A 26,197-nucleotide genomic window follows, 5' to 3' on the forward strand; every position below is an offset into this window, starting at 1 on the left:
ACAACTCAGCGATAGAAGGGGCTGATTCGGAGAGTCATGCGAGCGACGGACAGTCGCTACCCTTGAGCTCGGGCAAACGTCGACGACTTGCAAGAAACGACAGTGCGGAGGAAAAGAAGTCCGATGAAGGCGAAGAACAAGAGACCACGGGCATCGTATTAGTGTAGCAGTGCTGTAGTTTGACTGCAGCTCGCTCATAGTATCAGACATGCTCCTTGAAGAATTATTTGTCGCTCTGCTGGGTCATCGTAGCTGTTCGGAGACGGTTAATCGCGGCAGCCAACTACAAAGCAGCACGTCGATAAACACGATTGCAAGAGTGCAGGATATTAAAGCGACAGATACGCACCTCGAGCTTGCGGGGTCGAGTGTAAAACCCGGACTTCTTATGGCACCCAACAACGTCCAGCGAGCCTGTGCGGTCGAACTCGCCCTCAAGCTTGGCCAACACCTCCTGCGATGACACGAACGTCGTAAGCAATTACTGTTAAAAGACCCAGAGTAGCGTTGATTCTTAGTATTGAAGTACCTCAAGAGTACGCTTGCCGTCCATGAAGGAGCGAGCCTTTTGAATAGCGTCGGCAATGGTGCGCACTTGGCTGGGCTCCACGATCTGCTCCACTGCGCTCAAGTCGAGGTCAACCTAACACGACAATAACAGCTCAAAAGTGAGTCAAGACACGCAATGGTCAATTCTTCAGCTTCGTCCAGTACCTCGCCGTATTGAATTTTACCAAGACCGCGCGAGACAACCTTGCCATTGACCTCAAACCCGCGACTCAGAGGAATTCGCGGAGTATACCCGCCAAACTCAGCGTCCTGTCGGATCTCACCATGCTCATTTGCGATCTTCTTGGCCTCTGCCGTCACATCACGCGGCTCGTACGAGTCCATCATTACAACATGGTCGGCCACTGAGAAATAGTCACCAGCGCCGCCAATGACCAGCACCGACGACACGCCACGCTGTTTGTAGAGCGCCTGCACCTTCGAGATAAACGGCGTAATAGGCTCCTTGTCCTTGGCCACCAACTGCTGCATTTTCCAATCGCGGATCATAAAGTTGGTAGCACACGTGTCCTCATCGACCAGCAGCGTCGTGGCGCCAACCTCCAGCGCTTCAACAATGTTGGCTGCCTGTGAGGTGCTCCCAGAGGCGTCGGCAGTGGAGAAGCGAGTCGTGTCCTGTTTGAACGGCAAGTTGTCGATAAACGCGCTGATGTCGGTGCAGACAACGCTACGTGAGTCCTCTGAGCGGATTTGGACCGCATTGGGATCCACAGCCACAAACTCACGTCCATCCGACGGCACGTGGTTGTACACACCAACCTCCAGAGCCTTAAGCACCGTACTCTTACCATGGAAGCCTCCACCAACAAACAACGTCACACCCTGAGGAACCCCCATACCCGTGATGACTCCGCAGTTAGGAAGTGTGAACGTTCTACTCAGCGATTGCGGAGACTTGAACGGGATAGCTTTGTCCTTACTCAGCGGGAGATCCGACGCTCCTGACTGTCGAGGAAGCACAGCTCCATCACGAATGAACCCCACGAGGCCAGCGTCTTTCAGCATCCCTCTCAGCGTCTCCTGGTCCTCCACCGAGTGTAAATGTTTCCACAAGTGGTTCGCATCCAGAGTCCTGAGCAACAGCGACTGCTCTACCAGCGTCGGCAAGGTTTCTACCAGAATCGTGTACGCCCAATCTCCGCAAATGCTGCGGCCACGGGCCGGCAAGTTGATGTTGAATCTGGCCTCCACGTCTCCATTGGCCAGCACATTGACACTCGAGCGCTCAATCACATGTTGACCAGGAGTATCAATCGAGATATCTCCGCCCTTAGCTCCTTGCCAGGAATTGCTGCTAGTCTTGGCGTCGGCCCCACAGCTGCGAGCACTGGCCGCGAACATTCTGGTCAAATAGTCGCACAGGGCCACGTTTCGGATCTTGTCCTGGCGCATTTCGGCCGGGAAGGCGGCGGACTTAGCGGAGACAGTCACGTGAGCTCGCGACGGGCTGGCGTACGGGTCGCCTTGGATGTGGTCAAACTCCAGAGCGAAGCAAAGGCCATTGCTCTGGTACTCGAAGACACGCTCCAGTTCATGGTACGCGCCGTAGTTCCGGTTGTGAATCTCTTGCAAAACAGTTCCCAGTCGTTCCCATGAAGCAGTGGCCATGGGTGTACGCGGGCGGTCATTGGAGCGGCCACCATGACTACGGTCAAAACCTTCGCTATCCCCCCGACCACGGCCGCGGCCTCCTTGACCTCCTCGTCCTCCTCCGCGGCCACCGCCATACTTGTTGCGATAATACTCTCCACGTCCCATTTTGCGGCGTATCCAATAAAATTTGTGAATACAAATATTGTTTTTGACCTATTTACGTCAAGCAGCCCATTACCGTTGCTCTCATTTATCCGGCAAAGGTGAGAGTAGGTAGCCTCTGCGTGCACTGGGCGCTGCTCAGCCTAATGCCCTGCACTGCTGCACGGCAAGATTGTCACGACCGCCGCGGTCGCCGCGAGGTAGGCAATCCGGCCTCGTGATCTTTGAGTGCCAAACTTCAACCGCACCAGCATAAACTTTTGCTGGTGCAGCTTTAATTTTCTGTCCACGCAATTTGCTTTTTCGCTGCTTGAAACCAAACTTCAGTTGAGCTTCAACCAGATGCCTTACGGTAGCAACATCAACAGTGGCACTTGCTTGGTCTGAATACTGTAGTGTGAAAGCAATACCTGCAGTGCTGCAGCGGACGACATTATTAGGCGTGCTTGATTCATTGGCGCGAGCAAGTCTGACTGATGACAGCATGTACCGTAAGCCAACGAGTAGTAAATAAAGGGGCTCACGTGGCTTTCAGCAGATTAAAGCAACCACAGTTTCAATTTCGCCGACCAACGCGCAAGCACGGACTACACCACGCCTTCCAAGCTTAATGCGTAGTATCGGCGTTGCAGTGTTGCTGACGTCGGCTCTAGGCGCTGTCTGCCTCGCCGACAACCTCGACAAATACGGCGTATTCGGCCCCAAGAAGATCGCGCTGGGCTCAACGCCGTCTATGGATGGCCAGTCCTTCTCGAGTGGATTTACTCTATCAACGGAAGAACCGCTGGCCACCCTCGACTACGACTATGAAGTGGCAGGACTGCCGTACTTCTTGGTGTCCTCCGTTTCCAATGGACCTGTGGAGATCGAGGTCAAGTACGCTGAGCAGTTCCCAGCGCTCTCGCTCAACTACTCGGATGGACCATCGCAGTTCACCACTTCCATTGCCAACTCACGTCGTGTGGAGACTCACCGCTTCACGGAAGATGAAATCGGAGCCACGATCACCTCCGTGCTCAGTCAACCTGGCCAACGATGGCAGTCTCTTCGTCTACTGACCGGAGACTCCATCACATTTGAGACGGTCGGCTTACAGGCTTCTGTGGAGGTGATTGACGACCTGACCACTCTATCCGGCAAGTTTTCAAGCTCCAACGCCAAGTACGACGAGATCTGGAAGCTGGGGGCTCGTGCTGTGACTGCCGCCTGTTTGGATGCTGACAGCTAAGTGCCTTCGTGGAGCTCGTCCAAAGAGAACGGTACCTATGGGCTCCGGTACGGTACGCGTCCAGGTATTTCGTATCGCACATGGAACCTGACGGACTACGTGCTCACTTTCGAGTCGCAGATCATCCGTGGTGGTGCAGGCTACACCATTGCGTACGACCTCACAGGCAACCGTGACGGCGTGCAGATCCATTTGTCGTCCGAGTATCCGAGCGACACGACATCAACACGACTTTGTTTCCTGCCAACACGGTAACCCTTGCATACGGCTATGATTTTGTGAACGCCACCAGCATGACGAGCTACATTTTGGGTCAGTACGACGTGCCGTTCAACGTGAAAGAAAACGTCTGGTACCCCGTTGAGATCCGCGTCAATGCTACTGCTGGTAACATCGTGTTCTCCATCGACGGAAAGCAAGTATTCGATATCATTCTGACCGAAATGGGATTCACGGATGACCAGCTCTCCTTCTACGGTTATGCGTCGCGCGGTGAAGGTGCCATCGGCTTCGGTGGTTGGCAGGACCAGGCATCTTATGTTCGTAATGTGACGGCAACCAGCTTGTCGGACTCGTCCAAGGTGCTCTACTCGAACCCGATGACGGACGAGAGTGTAGTCGTACCAGAGTTTGGCGGTCAAAGCAACGCGCACGGCGTTTGCATGGATGGTGCCAAGCGAGACCGATACATCTGGCTGGGAGATTTCTACCACACAACGCGTATCATGGGCGTGGCCAACTCGAAGCCCGAGCAGATCGCTGGGACGTGGGAGTTCCTGTTCGAGTACCAAGCAGACTATGGTCAGTTTTCTGGTTTCGCACCGATCTCTTACCAATCGCCCATGCCCCTACCCGAAGTATTTCTCAACGATGCCGGCAAGGTAGATGCGTACTACAATTTCCCGGACTACGTGATCCTCGGAATGATCGGTTTGGTGTCTTATATGGACTACTTTGACGATGACGCCTTCGTAAAAGCCCACTGGGAGGAGTTCACCCGTGCGATGACATGGTTGATTGGCAACCAAGGAAGCAATGGGCTCATTGACTTGACGAAATACGTGGTGGTCTTCCTTGGACCCGGTGCGGGGATGGCTGTGAACGCTGCTGCTGTGCAATGTCTCGACGGTATGGCAGGTGTGGCTCGGGCCACAGGCGACCTGGAATCTGCAAACTCGTGGCTTCAGGTCGCTGCTAGTGTTAAGACTGCGATTAACGAACTGCTCTGGAACGATACACTAGGCAACTACGCTGTGGATGTCTCGACACCGGAAGTCTACGGAGTCTCGGCCACTGCGTTTGCACTCACTTCGGGCGTAGCCAACGAGACGCAGATCAAGCTGATAGTGGACGGCTTGGAAGGTCTGCGTCAAGGCCCGGGTTACCTTGACAGCAGCGATACCGATATTACTGCACACATCTCACCAAACACGAACGGGTTCTTACTCGATGTGCTCCTGCAACACGGATACACCGACCAAGCTGTCTTTTTGTTCGACAATCTCTGGGATGCCATGATCTCGAACGAGAACTTCCGGTCCGGAGCGAGTTGGGAATACGTTGCACAGTCGTTGTATTGATCTCTTCACGTCGTTGAGTCACCCGTGGGGTGGAGCACCTACCGATGCGTTGGTGGGCACGGTTGGCACGTTCGAGGTCGCCCAGCCGAGTTCGTCCACGGGGATCTACGAGCAGCACATTGCTGGGTCTGTGGAGGCCATTACCATTAGTGTCCAGCTTTAAAAAAAATCGTAAAATTGACGCAATCTTAACGATGTCTGCGATACTGGAAAATTCTCATTCTTCAGCTTCGCATATGCCAGCTGGCAAGAAGTGTAAATTATGGTTAAAATTATCTGCATTGATTTGGATTGTTCTGGGTTACGGTTTCTTGTTACCGGTATGCATCTTCCTCTCTCTCTTCCGGCGCTGTACGGCCTTCAACATTCAGCGTGGATTACTACCTCCACGCGCTTCTTTCCTTCTTCTTGGTGCTTCACCAACTCTAACCTGGGTCTGCTTCAATCGCCAACTTGTGCGGATTTTCGGCTCATACCATCCGCCATTTGCTTCTACATTCTGGAGAAACGTCAATACCTTAATACAAAACACTGCCAGCCTCCTTCCAAGGCTGAACTGCATACTCACACATGTCGATAGTCTTACGCTCATCCAAACATGCGACGTTTGATCTCCGTGCTCAGCATGCGCATCTCCAGCTGCGCACCACTCATCAAGCCCGAATTCTCTTGGGCACGACGAATGAGGTATGGCAGCACCTCGTGAATAGGACCGTACGGCACGTACTTGAACACCTTGTAGGCGTTGGCACCTAGCGTGTACGACACGTGGTCGCACATGCCCAGTAACTGGCCAAAGTACACACCACCAGTCGCGCGACTGATGCCAATGTCCTGCATCTGCTGCACAGTGTTCACCACCGACTGCTCGTTGTGCGAAGCCACCATGAAGCTGGCCAGGTTGTTGTTGTGCAGCAGCTTGGTCACCTGAGCGTTGTAGTTAGTGTGTGTGTCCTCAATAGAGTCATGGATCGGGTCGGCATATCCCTTGTCGCGGGCACGCTTGCGTTCCTGCACCATGTAGGCGCCGCGCACCAACTTCGCTGCGAAGCGGAACTTCTCACGACGAGCACGTTCCAGGTCGATGTCGATGCGGTCGCTCGACATCTTGAGGTAGCACTGGAAGGTGTTGTAAATGACGTCCGCGCCGTCACGGTTGTACTTACGCTGGAGGTTCAGTGTGAGATGGTCGATCGCCGGCTGCATGTAGGTCTGCTCAGCATCGACCATTAGCTTCACGCCACGTTCGGCCGCGTCATTGGCCAGCGACTCGAGACGCGCAATCATGTTGCGCAGTTGAGTCTTCTCTTTATCTGAGAGCGGCTCCTCCTCGATGAACTGGGTTAGAGGGCCCATGGTCAAGTCGAACGGGTCGAGAAAACTCACCCAGTCCACGTAGTCGATCACGCCGTCGCCGGACGATTGGTCGAGCTCATTGAAGAGCTTCTGGATTTCCTCCTCAGTGGCGTCCACGCCGGCGTTGCGAAGACCGGCGCTGAGCGTGGGGTAGTCGATCATGCAATCGAGGTAGCGAGACTTGGCGCGAGAAAGGTTGGGGCCGTCCAGTGTGTGGAACAGTAGCTGAGCCTGCACGATAATGGCTGACATGCGCATGAGCAGCTCCGGCTTGCCCAGCGCCGTACACTTGATGGCGACGAAAGCAGGCTCGCCGGTTGATGCGGCCTCACTGGCGTCAATGATGGCGTGGCGCGAGATGGCCGCGTTGGCGTCGCAGGCCGCCTCGCCATCGTAGGCGTAGGTACGGGCCGAAACCAAGTTCTGGTCAACGCCATTTAGGTCACGCGGTTGCTCGACGTCGGCCTCGGCAGCGAAGTCAAGGATGGCACCGATGCCGGCCGTCTCGAGCTTTCGGATCACGGGGCGGATCTCGTTCACTTCCTCGCCGGGGCGGAAATGGCCGAAGAAGGTCGCGGGCGGCAGCGTGTCTGTGAACTTGGCACCCGGGAACTTGTACGAGATCTCGAGGAGATCTCCGCTGTGTTGGACCAGGGGGCGGAACTGCGACATAAAGTAGACACCGTAGGCGCGGACGAGCTCGGGTGTTGTCTTGGTGGCGTGAATGCGCTCAGTGTCGTGAAACTCGTCGGCCAGCGATGTCTGCTTGCTCTGATCCAGCGTCGAGTGGTCATGCGCGGCGATGGGAGATACGGCAGCCGTGGGCGCGGTCGATGAAGGTCGAGGCGAGGCCGACGACGAGAGCGCCGCGGCCGCCGAGCGCTTCAAGCTACTGCGGGCCATGGCGGCGGCCGGTTTTGGCAGTCGCGCGGTGGCCTGGCGTAGCATCGTTTTCAGTATCGTCGAATTGAAGGTCTTAGTCTGCTTGGGCCACTTGAGCTCCACGAGGCAAATTGCGATGTGGGCTCAGAATAGCAAGAACGGCAAGCAATTCTTCACTGGCGGCGGCTGGGCGAAACGTGAACGCCAAGTCGGCAACAAGGAAGGTCCTCTCTCCTCACTTGCCTTTCTGTGTCTTCTTTAAAAAAAAGGCCGAAGCGGCAGCTTCAACACTCACATACAGCATTGTTTCGCATGTGTGCCGCACCCAATATTTGTGTGTCGCACGCCATATTTACAGAAAATTCGTTTGGCCCGGCAGGTTTGGGTCTTCGTTGGTTAGCACAATACAAACTCCAAGTTACGAGGAGAGATCTTGCTCATGTCGTCGACACCAGTGGTAGACCTGGACGCTCTGCGTGCGTCCGTGACGCGTCAGGGCGCGCAGGTGCGCGAGCTCAAGCAGAAAGGTGCGGCAGCGGAGGAAGTGAAGGCGGCCGTGGACGAGCTTAAGAAGCTTAAGCTGGAGCTGGATACGCAGACAGCGCTGCACGGCCCGGCCGAGGATGGACTGAGCAAGAGCGACAAGAAGGCGCTGGACGACCTTCTTCTGCGTAAGATGTTCGTGGTGCCGAGCTTCGAGATCTACGGCGGCGTAGGCGGCTTCTACGACTTTGGCCCGCCGGCTTGCGCTCTCAAAAGCAACCTGCTGCAGTTCTGGCGTCGCCACTTTGTGTTCGCCGATAAACTACTCGAGGTCGAATGCACCAACCTCATGCCCGAGGTGGTGCTGAAAACTTCAGGCCACGTGGACCGCTTCACGGACCTTATGGTTAAGTGCACCAAGTCGGGTGAATGCTACCGGGCCGACAAGCTACTTGAGGACCACGTCGAGAACTATCTAGACAAGCACTCGGACTTGAGCCAGGAGGAGCGCGAGAAGCACGAGATGCACGCCACTATGGCTGAGTCATATTCGCCCGAAGAGATCCACGCCGTGTTTCAGGAGTACGGCATCAAGGCTCCCGGCACGGGCGCGGACCTGAGCTTCCCCATTCCGTTCAACCTTATGTTCAAGTGCGTCATTGGCCCCGAAGGTGGCCTGGTCGGCTACCTACGCCCTGAGACGGCTCAAGGTATCTTCCTTAACTTCCGTCGACTACTCGAGTACAACGCCGGCAAGGTTCCATTCGGCTGCGCCCAGATCGGTAGCGCCTTCCGTAACGAGATCTCGCCCCGTGCTGGCCTCCTTCGTGTACGTGAGTTCCAACAGGCCGAGATCGAGTTCTTCGTCAATCCTAAGGACAAGAGCCACGCTAAGTTCTCCATTGTCAAGGACCTGGAACTGCCGCTGCTGACCAAGACCAACCAGCTTACCCACGGCAAGGCCGTGCAAATGACGTGCGGTGCTGCGGTGGAACAGGGCATCATCGCCAACGAGAGTCTGGCCTACTACTTGGCCCGCACGTACAAGTTCTGCAAGGCCATCGGCATTGACTTGGAGCGTCTGCGTTTCCGCCAGCATCTCAACACCGAGATGGCCCACTACGCCACGGACTGCTGGGACCTGGAGATTAAGTTGAGCTCCGGCTGGGTGGAGTGCGCCGGCCACGCCGACCGCTCGTGCTACGACCTGTCGGTTCACGCCAAGAAGAGTAAGGTCGAGATGGTGGGCACGCACAAGTTCGACAAGCCCGAGAAGCGCCAGATCGTGGAGATTAAGCCGAACAAGGGCAAGATGGGCCGAACGTTCAAGGCCGATGTGGCCACGATCCTTGAGGCGCTGGAGGCTTTGAAGGATGATGTGCCACGCGCCCAGGCTTTCGAGGACGAGCTGACCTCCAAGGGCGAGGCCACGCTGGGCCCGCTGTGCGACGGTAAGCAGTTCACGCTGCAGCGCGACATGGTGGCCATCAAGGTGGTGGAGAAGATGGTGAGCGAGGAGAAGTTCGTTCCCTCGGTGATCGAGCCCTCGTTCGGCATTGGCCGTATCTTGACTGCCGTTTTTGAGCACAATTTCTATACTCGCGAGGGTGACGAGAAGCGCGGCGTCATGTCGTTCTCACCCTTGATCGCCCCCATCAAGGTGTCGGTGCTGCCTCTGAGCAACAACCCGGCCTTTGAGCCATTCGCGACGGAGCTGGAGAACGTCTTCGTGGAGGAAGGCCTGGAGTGCAAGGTGGACACGTCGAGTGTCGCCATTGGCCGCAAGTACGCACGCGCAGACGAGCTGGGCATTCCATTCAACGTCACGATCGACTTTGATACTGTCAAGGATCGTGTCGTGACGCTGCGTGAGCGTGACTCGACGGCACAGGTGCGGATCCCCATGGACGCCATCGGAGCCGAAGTGAACAAGCTGGTCAAGGGCTCGACCACGTGGGAGAAGATGCTCGAGCAGTACCCGAAGGTCACGGCCGCCGAGTAGGTAGAAGACGACGGATAGATGCCAGCAGCGGAGGCAGATAGAGTCGTGCGATGCGATCTCTAACCGTAATGCATTGCCTAGCGTTACAATACATCGAAATTGCCGTTTCACTTCAAGTTGCCACTGACGCATGCGACCTACGAAAGAGCATGCAGCTTGGCGACGATATTCTGAGATGGACAGTCCATTACTTGCGTTGACAACGGCAAGTGAGCCCGGCTTTGCAAATGTACGTCAACGAGGCGAAACGACAAGTCTCATCATTTCGGGCCAGAGATGTTTACTTGGAATGGCCCGAGAGTCGGACAAAAGGCCCAGGTCTCAACATTTTGGGCCGGAAGAGATTAGACGAGCTTGATCTGGGAGCTGACGTGGCGATTGCTTGAAGTCGAACCGGTGGACGCGGACGTCTCGACCGAGTCAGTGGACCGTAAGCCATCCACCTGCGAGGTGAGGGTCTGCTTGGCGCAATCGCGCATTTGATTCCAGAGGATTTTGCGGCAGAAGACCTCATTTTCTGTAGGACTGCGACTCGCTGCCATATAGGAGAACAATTCCGATAACTGGAAATGATTCTCGACTGCAACGCTGGGCTGCGGTCTCTCCTGGTCAATTTTTCGCTGTTGTTTCGCGTTAGTCCTGGGGAACTTTGTGGTTGCTGCAGGTGCGAAGCACAGCGGGCCATTGCTACGAGTGGCTCAGCGACGAACGTCCAACATTGTTGTTATTTCCTGCGTGAGTGACTGTTGATCGATGCAGCAAGAGTCATTCACAAGCATGACGTATGAGTTTCTTTCTGCATTTTGTCAAAAACGCATGGCACAGAAGAAAATCAAGTTGCTAAGTACTGACGCGAGTCAATCGAGTCTGGACACTACAATATTTCAACGCAGTCTGACGTTTGGGGACATTCATCAGCTGCAACGAGCTTCTCCTTAACAGTTTATTTTCATTTAAAAAGTTTTGCCGTTTAAGCATGTACTTCCACGAAGCTACCATTTGGAAGACACCACAAATTTGATCGATCAGGGTGAGAATTCGCAGTACCCTCACCGAACAGGACGAGATCGGTTCTCATGTACCGACCGCAATCTGTTGGAAAGTGCTCGAGCACACCCTGTTCCCAGTGGTACCGCTATCCTCACAAAAAGAATGTTGTTATCGGCTTTCTCCCACCCTGTCAGTGCGCCGTACGGGGTGCTTACAGTTGCATTAGCGCTCGTGATGTTCAGCCCTGTTACCATTGGGTTCACTATCCAGTGGCGGAACCCGAACATCAGAGGACGAATACCCGCAACGTAGTTAGTCAAAACATACGTAGGAGCTCCACCCCACGGATGGCTTAACGACGTGCACTCTTTTAGTCCAGGTTTCAGAGACAGTGACACACACTCCCAACTTGCTCCGGAACGATAATGCTCGTTCGAGATCATGGCATCCCTTAGCTTGTCAAGCTAGAAAGGAGCCTCGGGTAGCGGAGGCTTCGTCTCCTACCGTGAACCTACACTGAATCGGCAGGTTCCAAAACTCGTACGAAGTATAGTTGTGGAATCTGGGGCGACAGTATAAATTACAGTGTAGTTCACCGTCCAAGTTGAGATAATTAAAAGCTGTACGCAAGAAGGGCCACACACTAATAAGCAGCGCCACCTTGTGTTGTATGTATACACTATACTTGGCTTTGATAGTGAGTGGCCTGCAAGTATTAAAATTGACTCTTAATTAAGGGTTAAAAACGTCCCTTGCAAAAGCGCTGAATAGTTCATTTTTGCTATATATATTGCCAAAATACTATTCGCCAAACTAATTGTTTTTGAAAATCTCATAAAAAGTATTGCAATTTTGATAATTATTCTTTAGAATGATGCTATTGAAAATAATCTGCTAGTATTTTAATCGTTATTAAAATAAAAGCCTCTCCTCAAAAAATGTCCCAGACCTCAGCATATTGTTCTTCTACCGGTGCTGTACAGCATATCTATCGTATACGGAGAAGTGAGACCGATACAAGACGACCCCCAGGCGCCCCGATCTAAACAAGACTGTCCTGTTGTACTGGGAGAGGTTCCGAGTCACTGAAGCATGGAAGCCACATCGTAAGCGAAATGATCAACTTGAAACCGGTATTAGTGTCAGAGTGTCAGCTCTACACTGCACCAATACGTCAGATTCCCGTTGAAAAAAAAGCCCGTTTGATTTGGTGCTCAACATGCGGGCTGATGACTACACCTTCATGGGAAAGTTTCAAGACTGCTGAGCTGAACACACAGCTGGAACGATTCAAATACTTAGGTCGAGCACGTTTTTGTTTTGTCGAACGCTCGTTTCGAAAGCTGGAGCCTTTTATTACTTAGCGCCCCAATATTCGGGCGATGACGACGGTGACCAAGCGCCTGCTTAGGAGTCCGCAGATATGCACCACATCGGGTTACACAAGCTTCAGGTGGTCTACGAAAAAGGCATTGTGCTCTAGTAAATGCATTCAAGTGAAAACTGGAGCGGTGGGCATTTATTAATAGTGCTACCAATTGGACTCCTTTCAAAAATGGCATAAACACCCGTTTTATTTACCGTTAATATGATAAGCATAGAAGAGGTGTATGCTTATATCGGCCTCAGCATGCACCACAATTACCGTGTTGCCGACGTTTCTGTCCACAATAGTGTCCAGATTCTTAAAAACCTACATACTAAGTGAAATGTACTTGTCACTTGAAGGCGGGCACGCCTCCGATATTTTTCCACGTTTCTAGCCGGCGTTGCTCACTTTTGAATTTGTTTCTTCTACCATAGAGATGGATGGATGCACGGATGAAGCACTTGTGTGGCTTTCGCAAGCCTTCGCGCACGTGGAGGCGGACCTAAATGCGACTCGTACAGAGATCTACGAAGTGATGTCGGAGGAGGCGTGGCGTGTTGCCATGCGAAGCCGCCATTATTTGACGGTTCAGTGCCTAGACACACCAAGTACTGCAGCTTGAATGACCCTGTATGAGCACGGAAATGACAAGAACCTCCTAAACGCCACAAGCCTGACGAGGTGGCGGCCATTGACAGCTTATGAATCTATGAAGATACTGACTCGGTTGTGTGTACAACGGACCTTGTATTTCCTCATTCGATCAGCTCCGGAGAAGATTTTCTACGTTCTACACGATCCGTCCAGCAAACGCGAGATGTCGACTGCCAAAGCTACGTTATCATCACCAAGGACAAGGGCTGGTACTCTGTTTCTATGTTGGTTCAATGGAGATCAGCACACAGTGCATTCTGTTTGGCGTGCCTCCAAGCACTATGGTGCGAGCGCTACGCAAGGTCGAGGAAGCGCTGGCGAGCTCACTGAAGGGAATACGCACCCTCACGGTTTGCATGGCCGTCACCAGCCCTCCAAGTCGAGTTTGCCCGGCGTGTAGAGAGACGCGAGCCGCTGCTCCAGTACACTTTCGGATTCGTAGACGGCAAAAACCTGCGGGTGAGTCTACAGTACTGTATCATTATCTTTTAGACTCTCCAATTATTCTGACTGTACTGATGTGTATATGTTGGTGATGAAGCCATCGAATGCAGACCTACAAAATGCCATGTACAACGGGTGTCTTCGTCACGGGGACGATCTGTTTTGCGGCTGATGGGTGCATCATCTGGCGTAAACACAGCTGTCCGGGGTCGTGGAACGACTCGGACACGTCGTTGGGCTTTCGTACAAAGCTGCTTGACCCAACGTTTTGTCCGGACACGAGGATGAGTATGGTCTCTGATTCCGCGTTCCCACGCTTCACTGAGCTAACGGGTCGCATTTACACGCCACTAAAAAACGGTGATATCGAGCGAATTCTGCCTTCACTAAGAAGCTCCGCCAGGACACTTCACAACGCCATAACGTCGGTGCGCCAGACCGCGGAGTGGGACATGGGCAGCTTACAGAAAGTATACAGCCGCCTTAAACTCCCGCTTCCGTACGACCCGTAGCGCCGCGGACTGCGCATTGACAACATATTTCGTATGTCGAGCTACCGAGTGCGCACTATGAGTATCTCGCAGATCCGCACAACGTTCTTGGGGGGAATGGATGAGATGGCAGCGACGCAGTAAAAGGTCAGTCTACTTGCACAAAGAGCCCGCGACACCTTGCGTTTGATTTTTATCTCCGTTGTAAAGAGCTGTAGCGTAGTACAACTAGTACAAATCTTGTACTACGCATTGAAGGAATTTGAACTGGACAGAGGCAGTTGACTGAACTATGCTACATATGCATGGGCCTCGTTGGGTTTGAGTGATATCGTTTGTCAAAGCTATAGCTAGCAGCAGAGGTCATCGTCATTTGCTTCATTTTCACTCCTTCTTTGACAAAGCACCGATCAGTACGATCAACTCTTGAGTACGAGCGTGGGCTTCCTCCTTATCGCGTCGCGTGCGCTCCTCCATGTCCACCTTGTCCTGACGACGACACTCATCGGCCTCGGCCTTTTCCACAGCCATGCGGGCCCCGCGTGCTTCAGATTCGTCACGGCGTCGACGGTCTTCTTCTTCGCGACGGAGCTCGGCTTTCCGCTCGTTTTCTTCGCGAAAAAACATCATTACCTCCATCATGCTGGACCTCACGGTGTGAGTGGCGCTCTCAACGGCACACAGCTTGTGCTTGAGATCCTTTGTCGCCTTGATTGCCCTCGCTCGCTTGGCCTTGGCGAAGCCGGCCTCGCTCAAGTCGACATCCTCATCCTCCACCCACGTTTTGATGCAATGTTGTCACGGAAGGCGTACAAGTCTGAGCCGCCTAAACGAGTTGAGTAGTCCAGCAAGGTGTCGTACCGCAAAGCTTCTTGCTCGTCTCGAGTGCCGGTCTTGAATCCCGTGGCAACCGGTTTCTCTATGGTCTTCTGCTTTTTAGATGATGACACCGTCTTGGTCAACGCCGAGCAAGCTCTGGTGGCTGGTGGAATAGGTGATTTGCTGGGGTTGCTCTGACCAGCCGAAAGAAGAATTCGCGCCGAAGCCGATCTAGCAGAAGCCGAAAAGGACTCTATTCCCTCACCACTAGAGGGCATCGCGAGCAGTTCCTGGAACTCATTGTAGCCGGCACCCTTAGTACGACCGTCGATCTCCTCGCTTGTATCGGATTGCCCACCAGCGGAACGGTCACTGCAAATGCTTTCAACAGCTGAAGGAAATCCACCGGAGGAATCGCCGCTGGCGTTAATGACATCTTCACACTCTTCACGACAGCTCCAGCAACCGTTGTCCGGTTGGTAGTCGAAGGTCCCGGCCTAAGGTTTTGCTCATCGTCGCCGTCCAAGTCGGCTTCATCGTCCATTTACACGACGTTGGCCTTCTCATCAATTTCCTTCTTCAGGCCCTTGGCCTTTGCGACATGCGTCGGCATGGTAGGACATCCCGTAAGCTTGCGAGTGCTGTACAACACCTTAAACTTACGGCGCAAGCTCTCAAAGTCTCTATCCACCCAAGAGCGTGGTCGGTGAGCGCTGTACACCGACGCGAGACATTCCCACTCATCCTCTCAACGGTAGATGCTCTCCGACCATCTCAAGGAGCATGTTCATCTCGACCAGTTTGTAGTGTAGCTTTGACCATCTACAATAAAAGCAGCAGAACATTGTTTAAGCAAGTACATTGACCATGTAGTGCGCGATATCTTCACGATAGCTTACCTTTGGTGGGCTGTAGATATGGGCTTCGTGTCGTTCTCAGCGGTGGCTTCGTCTGGCGCTTGGTGCGGGCTTGGCATATAGAAGAATGAGAGACTGAACACTGGTAGCGCTGACTGCGATCTCGGCAAAGATGCAGAAGACAACACGAGTTGTCGCACGAGCTCGCGCCAAAGACGCAGATTCAACGCGCGAAAATTGAGCGCGAAATCACCTTAGCACCTGAAAGCTCGGATATTCTCGCGGCAAGGCGCAAAGCTCATCACCGTCCACGAAAGATTCCATAGGGGCCAAAGGTCGCCGAAGAGCACCATATCCTCCGTAGATTCTGACGATATCTACATTCAACACCATTCGAAACCAGCACGACAGTCACGCTCACGAGTATCTATAAGTAAACGCAAAGAAAATGATTGTTCAGCCACAGACACCCGCTCTTCTGCTAACCTACTTGCTCATGGCACGACGCTAAACGAGTCTGAATCCTTCATACTTGGTGCCTAAGGGTCTTGCTGGTCTTGGACATCAATGTGGCGGCAGTTTGGCAACTCGCAGCGGCACACAAACCACAAATTATCATCGTCTACAACGATCTCCTCGCCCTTTCAGATTACTCCCGTAGTCACCACCACCACAGTAGTGCGGCGTCCGTTCGACACCTCTACGACGCGCGCGCATGGATGGCAAAAGTGATTAACAAATCGCATTAAACTACTGAGGCGATCCGCGTTAATGGCCACGGCAACCGGATGCGTGGGTCGTTCCGGGCGCTGGGTAAGTAGAAGTCTGTACCCCGTGTTGCGTGGACGCTTGGCTCGATCGAGGCTGACATGCTCAAGCTCTCCTAAGTAGTGGCCCAGTACTTCTCCCGACTCAATCATCTCCGCTGCAACGACACCCAGAGCTCGCGTTCGTACATTGTGTGCCAAGAACAGCTTGGTTGACCCCACCAACCCGTTCCCATAGTGACCTAATTAGGGACAGCAATTTATATTGCAGTAGACGTGTATCAGCAAGTTGGTGCATGTGCCACCATGACAAGCCGAAAGGCACTCACACGACCGATCCAAAGTGCGGCACATGTGGGAACACAATTCCCAACGGGTTGTACTGTTCCCTGAGGTGGACCACACGGCAAGGCCGCCGAGCTGGGACGAATTTTCCTCGTGGGCGAGAAGTGCGAGATCGAGCACGAGATGTCGGATCCGGACTTCTCCGCGTGAGACCACAAGGGGTGTCGGTCGGATGCTCATGCTGGCGAGGTGGGGACAACCGTTGTCGACAGTACGGCGACCTCCACGAGGGATTCGGCGGTCTTGCCGGGAGCTGGTCCGGTCTTCAACAACAGAGCGCGCAACAGGGCGCGTTCTTGGAGGAGGACGGGACGTAGGACTAGGTGGCGTCTCAAGGAGCACTGGAGACGAGGTTGTCCGGCTCGCGATGAAGCGAGCAGGGCGACGCATCCGAATTGCTGAAGCAATCCAGCTTGGGAGAGGACTTCGATTCAGAATCTAAGAGCCGATGGCTTCGCTGGGGAGGCACCCATGTCGCGGTCATCGTTCCCGACAAAGCAAGTAACGCTTCCTCCGTCTCGGAATTAGCAGGAAAATAGCGGGTGCTGCTGCACTCGATGCTACGGCGTCGAGGCCCCGAATGCACATTTGGCGACACATTCTCGTCATCACTCGATGAGTCTTGGATGCACCGTTATTTCCTGAACAGCGCCGAGTGAGAGGGGCGTTTCTTGCTCACTACGAACTGTACACGCTACAGTTAGAAAGCACAGCATCATCTCCTCAAGCACCGCAATACATACCGAGGTGGTGCTCTGCCGCATTGCTGTCCAATTTCAGAATGAGCTGTGGAGTTTTAAAAGATATATGCCAGAAGAGTGGTGGTATGCCTGCTGGAGTGCAGGTCACTTTACCGTACACAAAAATTGAGATGTTTACTTAAGCCAATAGGCCTACATAATGCTAGGGGTAGGCGAGTTTACTGAGACCATATTTACATCTCACGACATCTAAGACGGATTTAATTAAGCCTGTCATATCTGCAGTGAATACGGCGGGTGGTTACTCCAATTTTGAAAGGCGTCCTATATCCAGACAAACACTGTCTGGAACGAGCTGACCAGCTCTTAGGACAAAGTAGTAGCTACGGTGACTCCTGGAGGTGCACTTAAAGTAAGGGGCGACGTCATACGGAAGCTCCGCAATCTAAACAACCACTTTAGATCGCCAAAGAAGTGTGCTGCGCTCAAGAAGATCCAAGGGCCCTTTCGTATCCTGAACTGGAGACTTTGACTGACCAAGACGTGCGAGTCGCGTATACGTGCAAACGGATTCGCAGATCAGTTGTGAACTACGCTGCTTTCGACGCAATCTTTCAATCTACAGAAGATACCACTAGCGCATAAACAGCGCTGACCGCTAAGGTCTGGGTGCTCGCCGTCGAAATGGAGGATACAACGAGCTTTGTAGCTAACCTTGCGCTGGTAGAGACGCAGAGTGTGAGCCTGGTGCCCTCAAACATAATCATATTTAGACGACTCGCGGAAAACAAACTGAAGGCTTTCGAGTTTGAAGCAAGGGTCATTGAAGCACCCGGAGCCAGGATTCAAGCCACCGCCGTGTTGCGAGGACGTGCGATCAGGTTTTGGAAACTGGCGATACGTTTTTGTGAAGCAATTGCAGGTCCGTTTTCTAAAGTTAATTATATTATCGATGGCGTGCGTGCTACTGGATCCTAGAACCAAGTATAGTGCTAAAACGATTGCTGCTGTCGGTGAAATTCCACGCAAGGAGAAGGCCATTAACAATAAAGAAGTTCACTTCGAACGTGACGAGCACCGAAAGGTGTTCACCCAGATGAATAAACAGGGAAAAAGATTACTATCGCAGCAGTCATCCCAGAGTATCATCTTGAGCCAAGATTTGTCACCTTTCTCCTCGCCCTCATCAACCGGCTGAGAAGACACGGACGAGCTGCTACTGGGGGCCCCTATACGAGCCACCAAGACGAGGGATGAGGTTAAGAAGACGGAGTTCAATGCCAGAGCTGATGCTGTTATGCGAGAATGGATAAAATTAGAACCGGAGTGGCTGGAGGTCGCCCAGCGCCAGAACCCCAAGTCAAGATCGAAGAATTGTCAAATGGCATACCGATTGACGCGCAAGACGGCATGCAATACGCACTACTGGACTAATACAAGCACATTGACGTGCTGAAGTGGTTACGTGATCAGGGGAAACCTCAGTTCCCATCTATCACTTTGTTGGAGCGCATTCACACACACCTCGGTAAACGTCATCAGCGTTTCAAGATAGAGTATTTTCGACGGGAGGGATAGTAATGGGCCCACTTAGGACCAGGACAGACAGCCGACGAGCTGAAAGGCAGTTTCTATTACAGCGAAGCAGGAACGAGATCTTGAAGATGAAGCAGGACGCACACAAGACGACCGAGGCATAAAAAAGAGTTTCGATACTATACTAATATTACTATTACTACTACTACAACAACAACAACAACAACAACTACTACTATTAATACTACTACTACCACTTCGTAGAAGCGCTTACTAGTTTCAATATGCCTGCTTGCCTGGTAGTACCATTACTACTTCTTCCGTTTCTTTTAGAGTACTACTACCCCCTGATGACAGCTGACTAATTTTAATCGAAGAATTTAAGCCTTTTATAGCATTGTGAACAACTAGAATGACCAACTTGGATAATTCCGGAGCTGCACTTGAGGTGGCCTGAGAGGACAGTATTTAAAATTAAAAATACATGTACGTTTTTGATCCGTTGCCGTCAGGAAAAAGGCGTGAAAATGTTGGTCTTATCACGCTTTTTATTAAGTGAGTCACTGCTAGCTACCAGCCTCACTGGGCGGGCTATATAGACGGCCAACCGTTTTTTCTAAACCAAAATTTAATACCACTTTAAAAAAATTATAACGGTCTTTTATCGATGTTTGCATTTTTAACCCCTTGAACGCGAAGGTTTTCCAGTGCACCCATTTACCGAAACCCTTTCGACGTTAACGTGTATGTCGGGGAAGGGTTTTAATAGTTAGACTGGTATAAAATTAATCCTGTAGGATGGTTAAACGCATTGAACCCCAGCACCTAGGATGGTGAAAATTTGATATCGTGTATCCTACAAGAATATTTGACTTTGAAATACACTATACCAAGATATCGTGTCCAGGAACGTACAAAAACTGCTCACAGCCCAGCGCACTTTTTCCTAAATATAGACTTCAAGTTCAGGTAAAAAGGGAGATACAGATTTTATACTTTTATCAAGACATTTAAGATCGCAAAATCATCTGCTTATGGTGTCGCAGCGTCGTTGTGACGTCTCTTTGACGGCCTACTGGTGTCATCATCCCCCGCTGTCACCACTCGCAGACTTTGCTTCTTCGACACTATCGGCTGCTGGCCTGCGCGCGCGGATCTTTCGCTTTCTCTGTGACGGCGGCAACAGGCTGCCGCTACGCCAATGCTTGTGCCAAATCTCGAAGCACGAAACGGACTCACCGTTGTTTACATGCTTGACCTTGTTGCACAGGTACACACGCGACGCCAGTGGCTGCTTTGAGCTTGTGTGTAGCTTGCAGGTGCTACAGTAGAATGTAGTCTCGCCCCCTCGCGACTCGTCGGAGCCCTTAAGCACCGAGCATACTTTGCATGCTCGCTGACGTCGCTTTCGACCTTTCCCGTTGTTTCCATCCCTCTACGCATCCACCTGCACCGGCACGTGGGTTCGCTGCAATGGCGGAGCGCGTGACTTCTTCGGGGTACGCTCCACCGCGCGAAGAGCATCCCAATCCGTCTCCTGCAACTGCGTCAGCTCCAAATGTAGTTGCTTCAGGAACTTGACATGGCTGAGCTTGGGTTTTCCATCAATAGCACGCCGTCGATTGTACACAATAAAAGTATTGACTGTTGCCAGGTCGATGAAGCCCAGAAAAAGCGACTTGTAGTATTTCTTATACTTTAGAGCCAATTGAAGAGAGTACCTGATACAACATGAATTATACAGGGTTAGCATCAACACTATCTTGTACATACAGCAGAAATGTACTCACCTTTGGAGGCGAAGTTGATCGTGTACATCAACTCCGCCCATGAAAGTTTGGTAATGTTTCAGCACTCTTGGACATGCCACTTCGACTTGCTCGCCAGACTTCGCTCGTCGAACTGCGCGATCTTGCTCAGTACTTCCACCCGCACGCAGTAAATGCACAGGACGGTTGTCCCACCAACACACTGCTTTCATACTCGGCACTAATGTTGACTCGGCAACAGCGTAGGTACCGCGGTGTACATCAGCAGGCCGCTTCTTCTTCTTCACGATAATCTCTTTGCAAAATTCACGCCGGTTGGTCATCACTGTGCCTATACTGTAGAACCCCATTGCTAGGAGCTGCATGGAGAGTGTCGGTGACGTGTAAAATCGGTCAGTGACCACTAGACGTTTTTCGATGGTCCCTCTTGCTCCAAAAACTTGCCTCAGGTTGCGAATAACGGCAGCTGGTCCACAGTTGGTGTCCTTCGAAGAGGATGACCTGTCCGTTTGCCGCTTACCACAGTAGACTTCAAACCTGTATCATACACATTTGCATTGTTACATACTTGTATCCTTCAGCTTAAGAGAACTTTACAACAACAACAAAAGGAGCGTGCCGTGAGGCACGCTCTCAACTCACCTGAGACAGTATGCTGACGTAGAGCAGCACAGCATGAAGAGCTTGGTCCCCCATTTATGGGGCTTGTTCTTCATGTAGACTCTCATCCGGTTGAACGTTGATCTTGAAGGCAACATTGCCTCATCAAATGCCATCACTGGAGGCGGTATGTAACCCGCTTTGACCTGTTGTTGGAGCGCGTCGATCACAGGACGCAGCTTCCAGGCACGATCTGTTGCGGCGCGGGGGTCGATGTTGCTGCTAAAGTGGAGATTACGAGAGATGTGCATGAAGCGATCCTGCGACATGAAAATCCCGAAGCGTCCACGAGGAATTCCTCCTTCGTCTGTCGTCTTCCAGTGATTCTCCAGCTTTATCTTGTTGGGAGCAATTGTTCGAGCAAATTGAAGCCCAACGAATACGCACAGCTCTCGAGCAGTGATAGGTGGCGTAGAGAGTAATGCAGCCTTGATCGCATCGCGCGTGCTCTCTTGTATCCAGGAATCTTCTTCTCTCTTTGTTCCTGCTTCGTATACTGTCCTTCAACCCGTTCGTCGATCTTTTCATCATAGTATTCGTTGCTTGCCTCCGCGATGTCTTCCCACAAGCGAGGCTGCATGAAGTAAAATAGCACCCCAGAAACCGTCGTGGCCGCTTCTAGACTTCGCGGTGTAGGTCCGTAGTGTTCTCGGAACAACTGCGGGTAATCCTCTTGCATATTCGCCGTGCGAGGCTCATAAGGCTGGTCGAGATATGGAAATAGACTGTATGATACAGAATTAGACCATCCTTTGCTTGCCATATCCTTCAGGATATCAGCGCTAATCGTGCCGCTTGTAATACTAGCCATACCACCAACCGCAGCTAAAAGATCGTCGTCAAACAATGCTTCTGCTGGATCTTCATCATCTTCTTCCAGCTCGTCTTCGTCTCCGCCTTCAGTTTCATCTCCGAGTGCACTGTCAGCGCCGTCAGAACACCCGTCATCTTTTTCAGCATCGGACACCATGGCTTGGTACTCCTCAGCATCGTCTGCGTCTACAGTAATGTTGATATCTGCTACAGCACAAGTATACAATCTACGATCGGTATCCTGTATCACAAACGTGTACATACGATCTAAAACGCACCATCACAAAACGCAGCAATCCTTGCCGACCGGCGAGGACCTGTAATCTCCTCTTGTCGTACGGTCTCATCAACCTCGTCAAACGCCGGGTCCAGATTGCGTTGAATATCGGGATCATCTTCCGAGCTTGGCTCATCGTCAGACTGGAGGCTATAAGTCATACGAGCTGACACGTCGGGGTACTCGACTCGTGGGGTTGGAGAGAGATGAGGCGATGTGCAGCGCAACGTCGGTGAAGGCTGGCTGCCATCACTATCACTGCGCGAGACGCCATTAACTCCATCTACAACACAGCAGCAATATACATGTTAGATCGCACGCTAAACGGTATAATACAGGTAAACACAGCATCATACCGTTGACTGGCGTTGTTTTTTGGGCAACAACATCATTCGTGTCTCTGCTGTCTTCATTTTGCTGATCACCACCTTCTGTATTGCTCTCCTCGCGTAACGTAACTGCTGTAAGTACCACGTTTGTATTATACATCATTAGCCGGCAGAATATCGTGTATATTCAAGACCAAGCATCACAATACCGCTAGACGTGGCATCGACGTCTTCCTGAGGCTCAACGCATTCAGCAGTCGTAGCAGAGGCTGCTTCTGGTAGTGTAGGCTGCTGTGCTTCTTTGGCAGCTTTCTCTGTTTCAATACAACACGTTAGACTGTCATTATGCGATGCAAAATAATTCAAGGTCTTACCAAGATCAATGCGGTCTAAGTAGCGCATTAATTCCTCTTCTCCGACGAAAACATCGACGCCACGGGTGTCCTTCTTGGTCTTACCAGGCTTCAAGTACGTGAAGTCAACAGAGAGGCCAGCCGGCCTCTTCGAAGACCAGCCTTCCTTCTTCAGCTCAGCCCAGCGGGCGCGAAAACCTGACATCTCTTGGACTCGGCGCAAATTCTTTAATGAGTGAAATGAGTGGCGTGTGAGCTATTGACTGTAAGAATTTGTCATACGTAGTCCACACCACACTAAAACCTCTTAGACTCAATTTTTAGAAAATGGAAAGACGCACTTCGAGCGGGAAAAGAGTAGGTGAGACAACCCGGCACCCCGTCCCCTATTTCATTTAAAGTTTGTAAACCTCAATACAAACGTCAAGTCAAAATTCCTTGTCGTGTTTGGTCCAGGATAAGCTTTTTCTGATATCGTGTCTAATACAGGCCGTCGCGTTCAAGGGGTTAGAGACAATATCGCTCTATTCGAGAGCGAGCTGATGGGTATGAACGCTCGCTGGTACGGCATCACCGAAGCCAAGAAGGGCACAGCACTTACCGCCAGACACAAGACAAAAACTATAGCGATTAAAGTTTTTGCATTGCGCGATTCCTTTGCAGCGAGTTTAGTTAAATCTTCTCGTGAGGCGGAAAGAGAAACACAGCCAACAAATTTTTGAAATCCATTTTCCATCAAAGGAGCGGGCTATTAACGCCAAGAAGAACTTTCCTAACTTCAAATCGAGCCATATTTAAGCAAAACAAATTGGGTAGTACGAAAGTTGTGTACAAGTATACGTTGACCCGAACAAAGTAGTACCCCGAAGACTTCGTTTTAACGAATAAAAAAAAACAGAGAATCATCAACGATTTCAGCGAAATATAGGTAAAAAAATCGATTCTTCAACGAGTCACCAGACTTACAAAAGTTATTTTGCTGTCCCCGGCCGCTGTAATAAGATTGCTTAGGCCGTTCAGCCAGCTAAAGCTGTCCTCCCTGTAAAACTGACTAAAGCTGAACGCTGAACACGATCGGTTCTCCTGTTCCGGCCAATTTTTGCTGGAAAGTGCTCGAGTTGAGAAGCGCCACCTCGAACACACCCTCAGCTCTTAATGGTGCAGCGATCGTCGAGCTGAGAATGTTGCTATCGGTTTTCTCCCACCCGGCCGTCAGTGCGCCGTACGGGGTGCTTACAGTTGCATTAGCGCTCGTGATGTTCAGCCCTGTTACCATTGGGTTCACTATCCAGTGGCGGAACCCGAACACCAGAGGACGAATACCTGCAACGTAGTTGGTCAAAACATATGTAGGAGCTCCACCCCACGGATGGCTCAACGACGTGAACTCTTTGAGTCCGGGTTCCAGGGACTGCGAAACGTACTCCCAACTTGCTCCGGAACGATAATACTCGTTCGAGATCATGGCGTCCCACAGATTGTCAAGCAAAAAAGCAGCCTCATTTGTGTGTCCAGTCTGTAGTAGTGCGTCCAGCAGGAACCCGTTCGTGTTGGGTGAGATCTTGGAACTATTATCCGTAACACTCGTGTCGAAGTATCCGGGGCCTCGACGAAGGTTTTCCAAACTCTTCACGCAAATGTCAGTTTAAGTCTCGTTTGCCACCCCAGAAGTAATCGCGAAAGCGATAGCCGAGACTCCATAGACCTGGGGAGTCGATGCATCGACGGCGTAGTTGCCCAACGTGTCGCTCCAGAGCAGATCATTCATCGCAGTTTTGATACTGGAGGCTACTTCGACCCATTGGTTAGCGGAAGCTTCGTCTCCTATTGACTTGGCTACCTTGGCCATACCATTGAGACATTGGACAGCAGCAGCGTTCACAGCAGTACCGGTACCTGAGCCCAGAAACACGGCCACGTACTTCGTGACATCGATAAGTCCGTTGCTATCTCGGCAGCTTACTAACCAAGCAGCAGCTTTTTGCAGCGACTCCCAGTTAGCCTTCGCGAACTCCACATCGTCATAATACTCCATGTACGACACGAACCCGATCAGCCCCAAAATGTCGTAGTCGGGGAAATTCAAGTATGCGTCACTCGTGCCAGCGTTAAACATAAAGACTTCAGGCGTGGGCATTGGAGTCTCGTACGTCATGGTCATTAGGCCTGGAAATTGCCCATTTGAAGCCTGGTAATCAAAAAGATACTTCCAAGTGCCTGTTATCTGTTCAGGTTTTGAGTTGGCAACGCCCATGATGCGAGTGGTGTGGTAGAAGTCGCCTAACCAAATGTATCGGTCACGTTTTGCCCCATCAAGGCACGCGGCGTACGTATTAGACTGCACGCCGAACTCCGGTAGTACTACGCTTTCGTCTGTCATCGGGTTCGTGTAGAGCGTCTTGGACGAGTCATTCAGACTCGTGGCTTTCACGTTACGAACATAGGATGCCTGGTCTTGCCAGCCACCAAAGCCGATAGCACCTTTCCCAGTCGTCGAGTAACCTAGGAGCGAGAGTTTCACTGAAGCCCATGTCAGAGATCGTCATGTCCATCACTTGTCGGTTATCCAGCCACACGACCAAGTTCCCAGCAGTCGAGCTCACAGCAATTTTCACACGATACCACACATGTTCCTTCACGTCGAAAGGCACACGAGACGTACCAAGGACGTAACTTGTCATGTCTGTGGCGTTGACAAAGTCGAAGCCATACGTAAGGGTCAGTGTGCTGGGTGGAAATAAAGTCGTGTTGATGTTCACGTACGTTGAGTCAGCGGGATATTCCGATGACAAGTGGAACATGAGCGATCCTCGGTTCGCTGTGATGTCATAGCCAATGTAAAATCCGAGGCCCCCGCGGATGATTTGGCTCTCAAACCCGAGTGTGTAATCGCTCAGATTCCACGCTTTATACGACACTCCCGGTCGTGGATTAGGTACAAATGTGCCGTTCTCTTCGGACACACGCCAAGACGACACTTGACTACCAGCATCCAGACAAGCAGCGCTTACTGCGCGTGCACCGAGTTTCCAAATCTCGTTATACTTGGCGTTGGAACTCGAAAATTGGCCCGGAAGCGTGGACAGATCATCAATCACTTCAACTGAGGCTTGAAGACCGACATTTGAGAATATGATGGAGTCGCCACTCAGCAAACGCAGAGTCTG

At 51.8% G+C, this 26,197-nt stretch overlaps 5 protein-coding genes across 5 annotated transcripts; 2 read left to right on the forward strand and 3 right to left on the reverse strand.

The window, feature by feature from the left end:
- Window positions 1-223: 223 nt before the first annotated feature.
- Window positions 224-2,328, reverse strand: PITG_01759 (uncharacterized protein; the record flags this gene model as incomplete). The annotated part of the gene is made up of 5 exons (XM_002908328.1): window positions 224-283; window positions 350-454; window positions 530-643; window positions 715-2,228; window positions 2,292-2,328. The coding sequence occupies 5 exons, from the start codon at window positions 2,326-2,328 to the stop codon at window positions 224-226; spliced, it is 1,830 nt and encodes a 609-aa protein (XP_002908374.1).
- Window positions 2,329-2,809: 481 nt separating this feature from the next.
- Window positions 2,810-5,133, forward strand: PITG_01760 (glycoside hydrolase, putative; the record flags this gene model as incomplete). Its single annotated transcript, XM_002908329.1, has 4 exons — window positions 2,810-2,816; window positions 2,979-3,486; window positions 3,568-3,804; window positions 3,846-5,133. 4 exons carry the CDS (start codon window positions 2,810-2,812, stop codon window positions 5,131-5,133), a joined length of 2,040 nt encoding a protein of 679 aa, XP_002908375.1.
- A 588-nt stretch (window positions 5,134-5,721) lies between these two features.
- Window positions 5,722-7,437, reverse strand: PITG_01761 (proline oxidase, putative; the record flags this gene model as incomplete). Its single annotated transcript, XM_002908330.1, has 1 exon — window positions 5,722-7,437. The coding sequence occupies one exon, from the start codon at window positions 7,435-7,437 to the stop codon at window positions 5,722-5,724; it is 1,716 nt and encodes a 571-aa protein (XP_002908376.1).
- A 373-nt stretch (window positions 7,438-7,810) lies between these two features.
- PITG_01762 (glycyl-tRNA synthetase) lies at window positions 7,811-9,856 on the forward strand (the record flags this gene model as incomplete). Its single annotated transcript, XM_002908331.1, has 1 exon — window positions 7,811-9,856. The coding sequence occupies one exon, from the start codon at window positions 7,811-7,813 to the stop codon at window positions 9,854-9,856; it is 2,046 nt and encodes a 681-aa protein (XP_002908377.1).
- A 14,225-nt stretch (window positions 9,857-24,081) lies between these two features.
- Window positions 24,082-24,495, reverse strand: PITG_01765 (glycoside hydrolase, putative; the record flags this gene model as incomplete). The annotated part of the gene is made up of 2 exons (XM_002908332.1): window positions 24,082-24,181; window positions 24,236-24,495. The coding sequence occupies 2 exons, from the start codon at window positions 24,493-24,495 to the stop codon at window positions 24,082-24,084; spliced, it is 360 nt and encodes a 119-aa protein (XP_002908378.1).
- Window positions 24,496-26,197: the final 1,702 nt, after the last annotated feature.

This window comes from Phytophthora infestans, genomic scaffold (genome assembly GCF_000142945.1).
Source record: "Phytophthora infestans T30-4 supercont1.2 genomic scaffold, whole genome shotgun sequence".
Classification (NCBI taxonomy): Eukaryota; Oomycota; class Peronosporomycetes; order Peronosporales; family Peronosporaceae; genus Phytophthora; species Phytophthora infestans.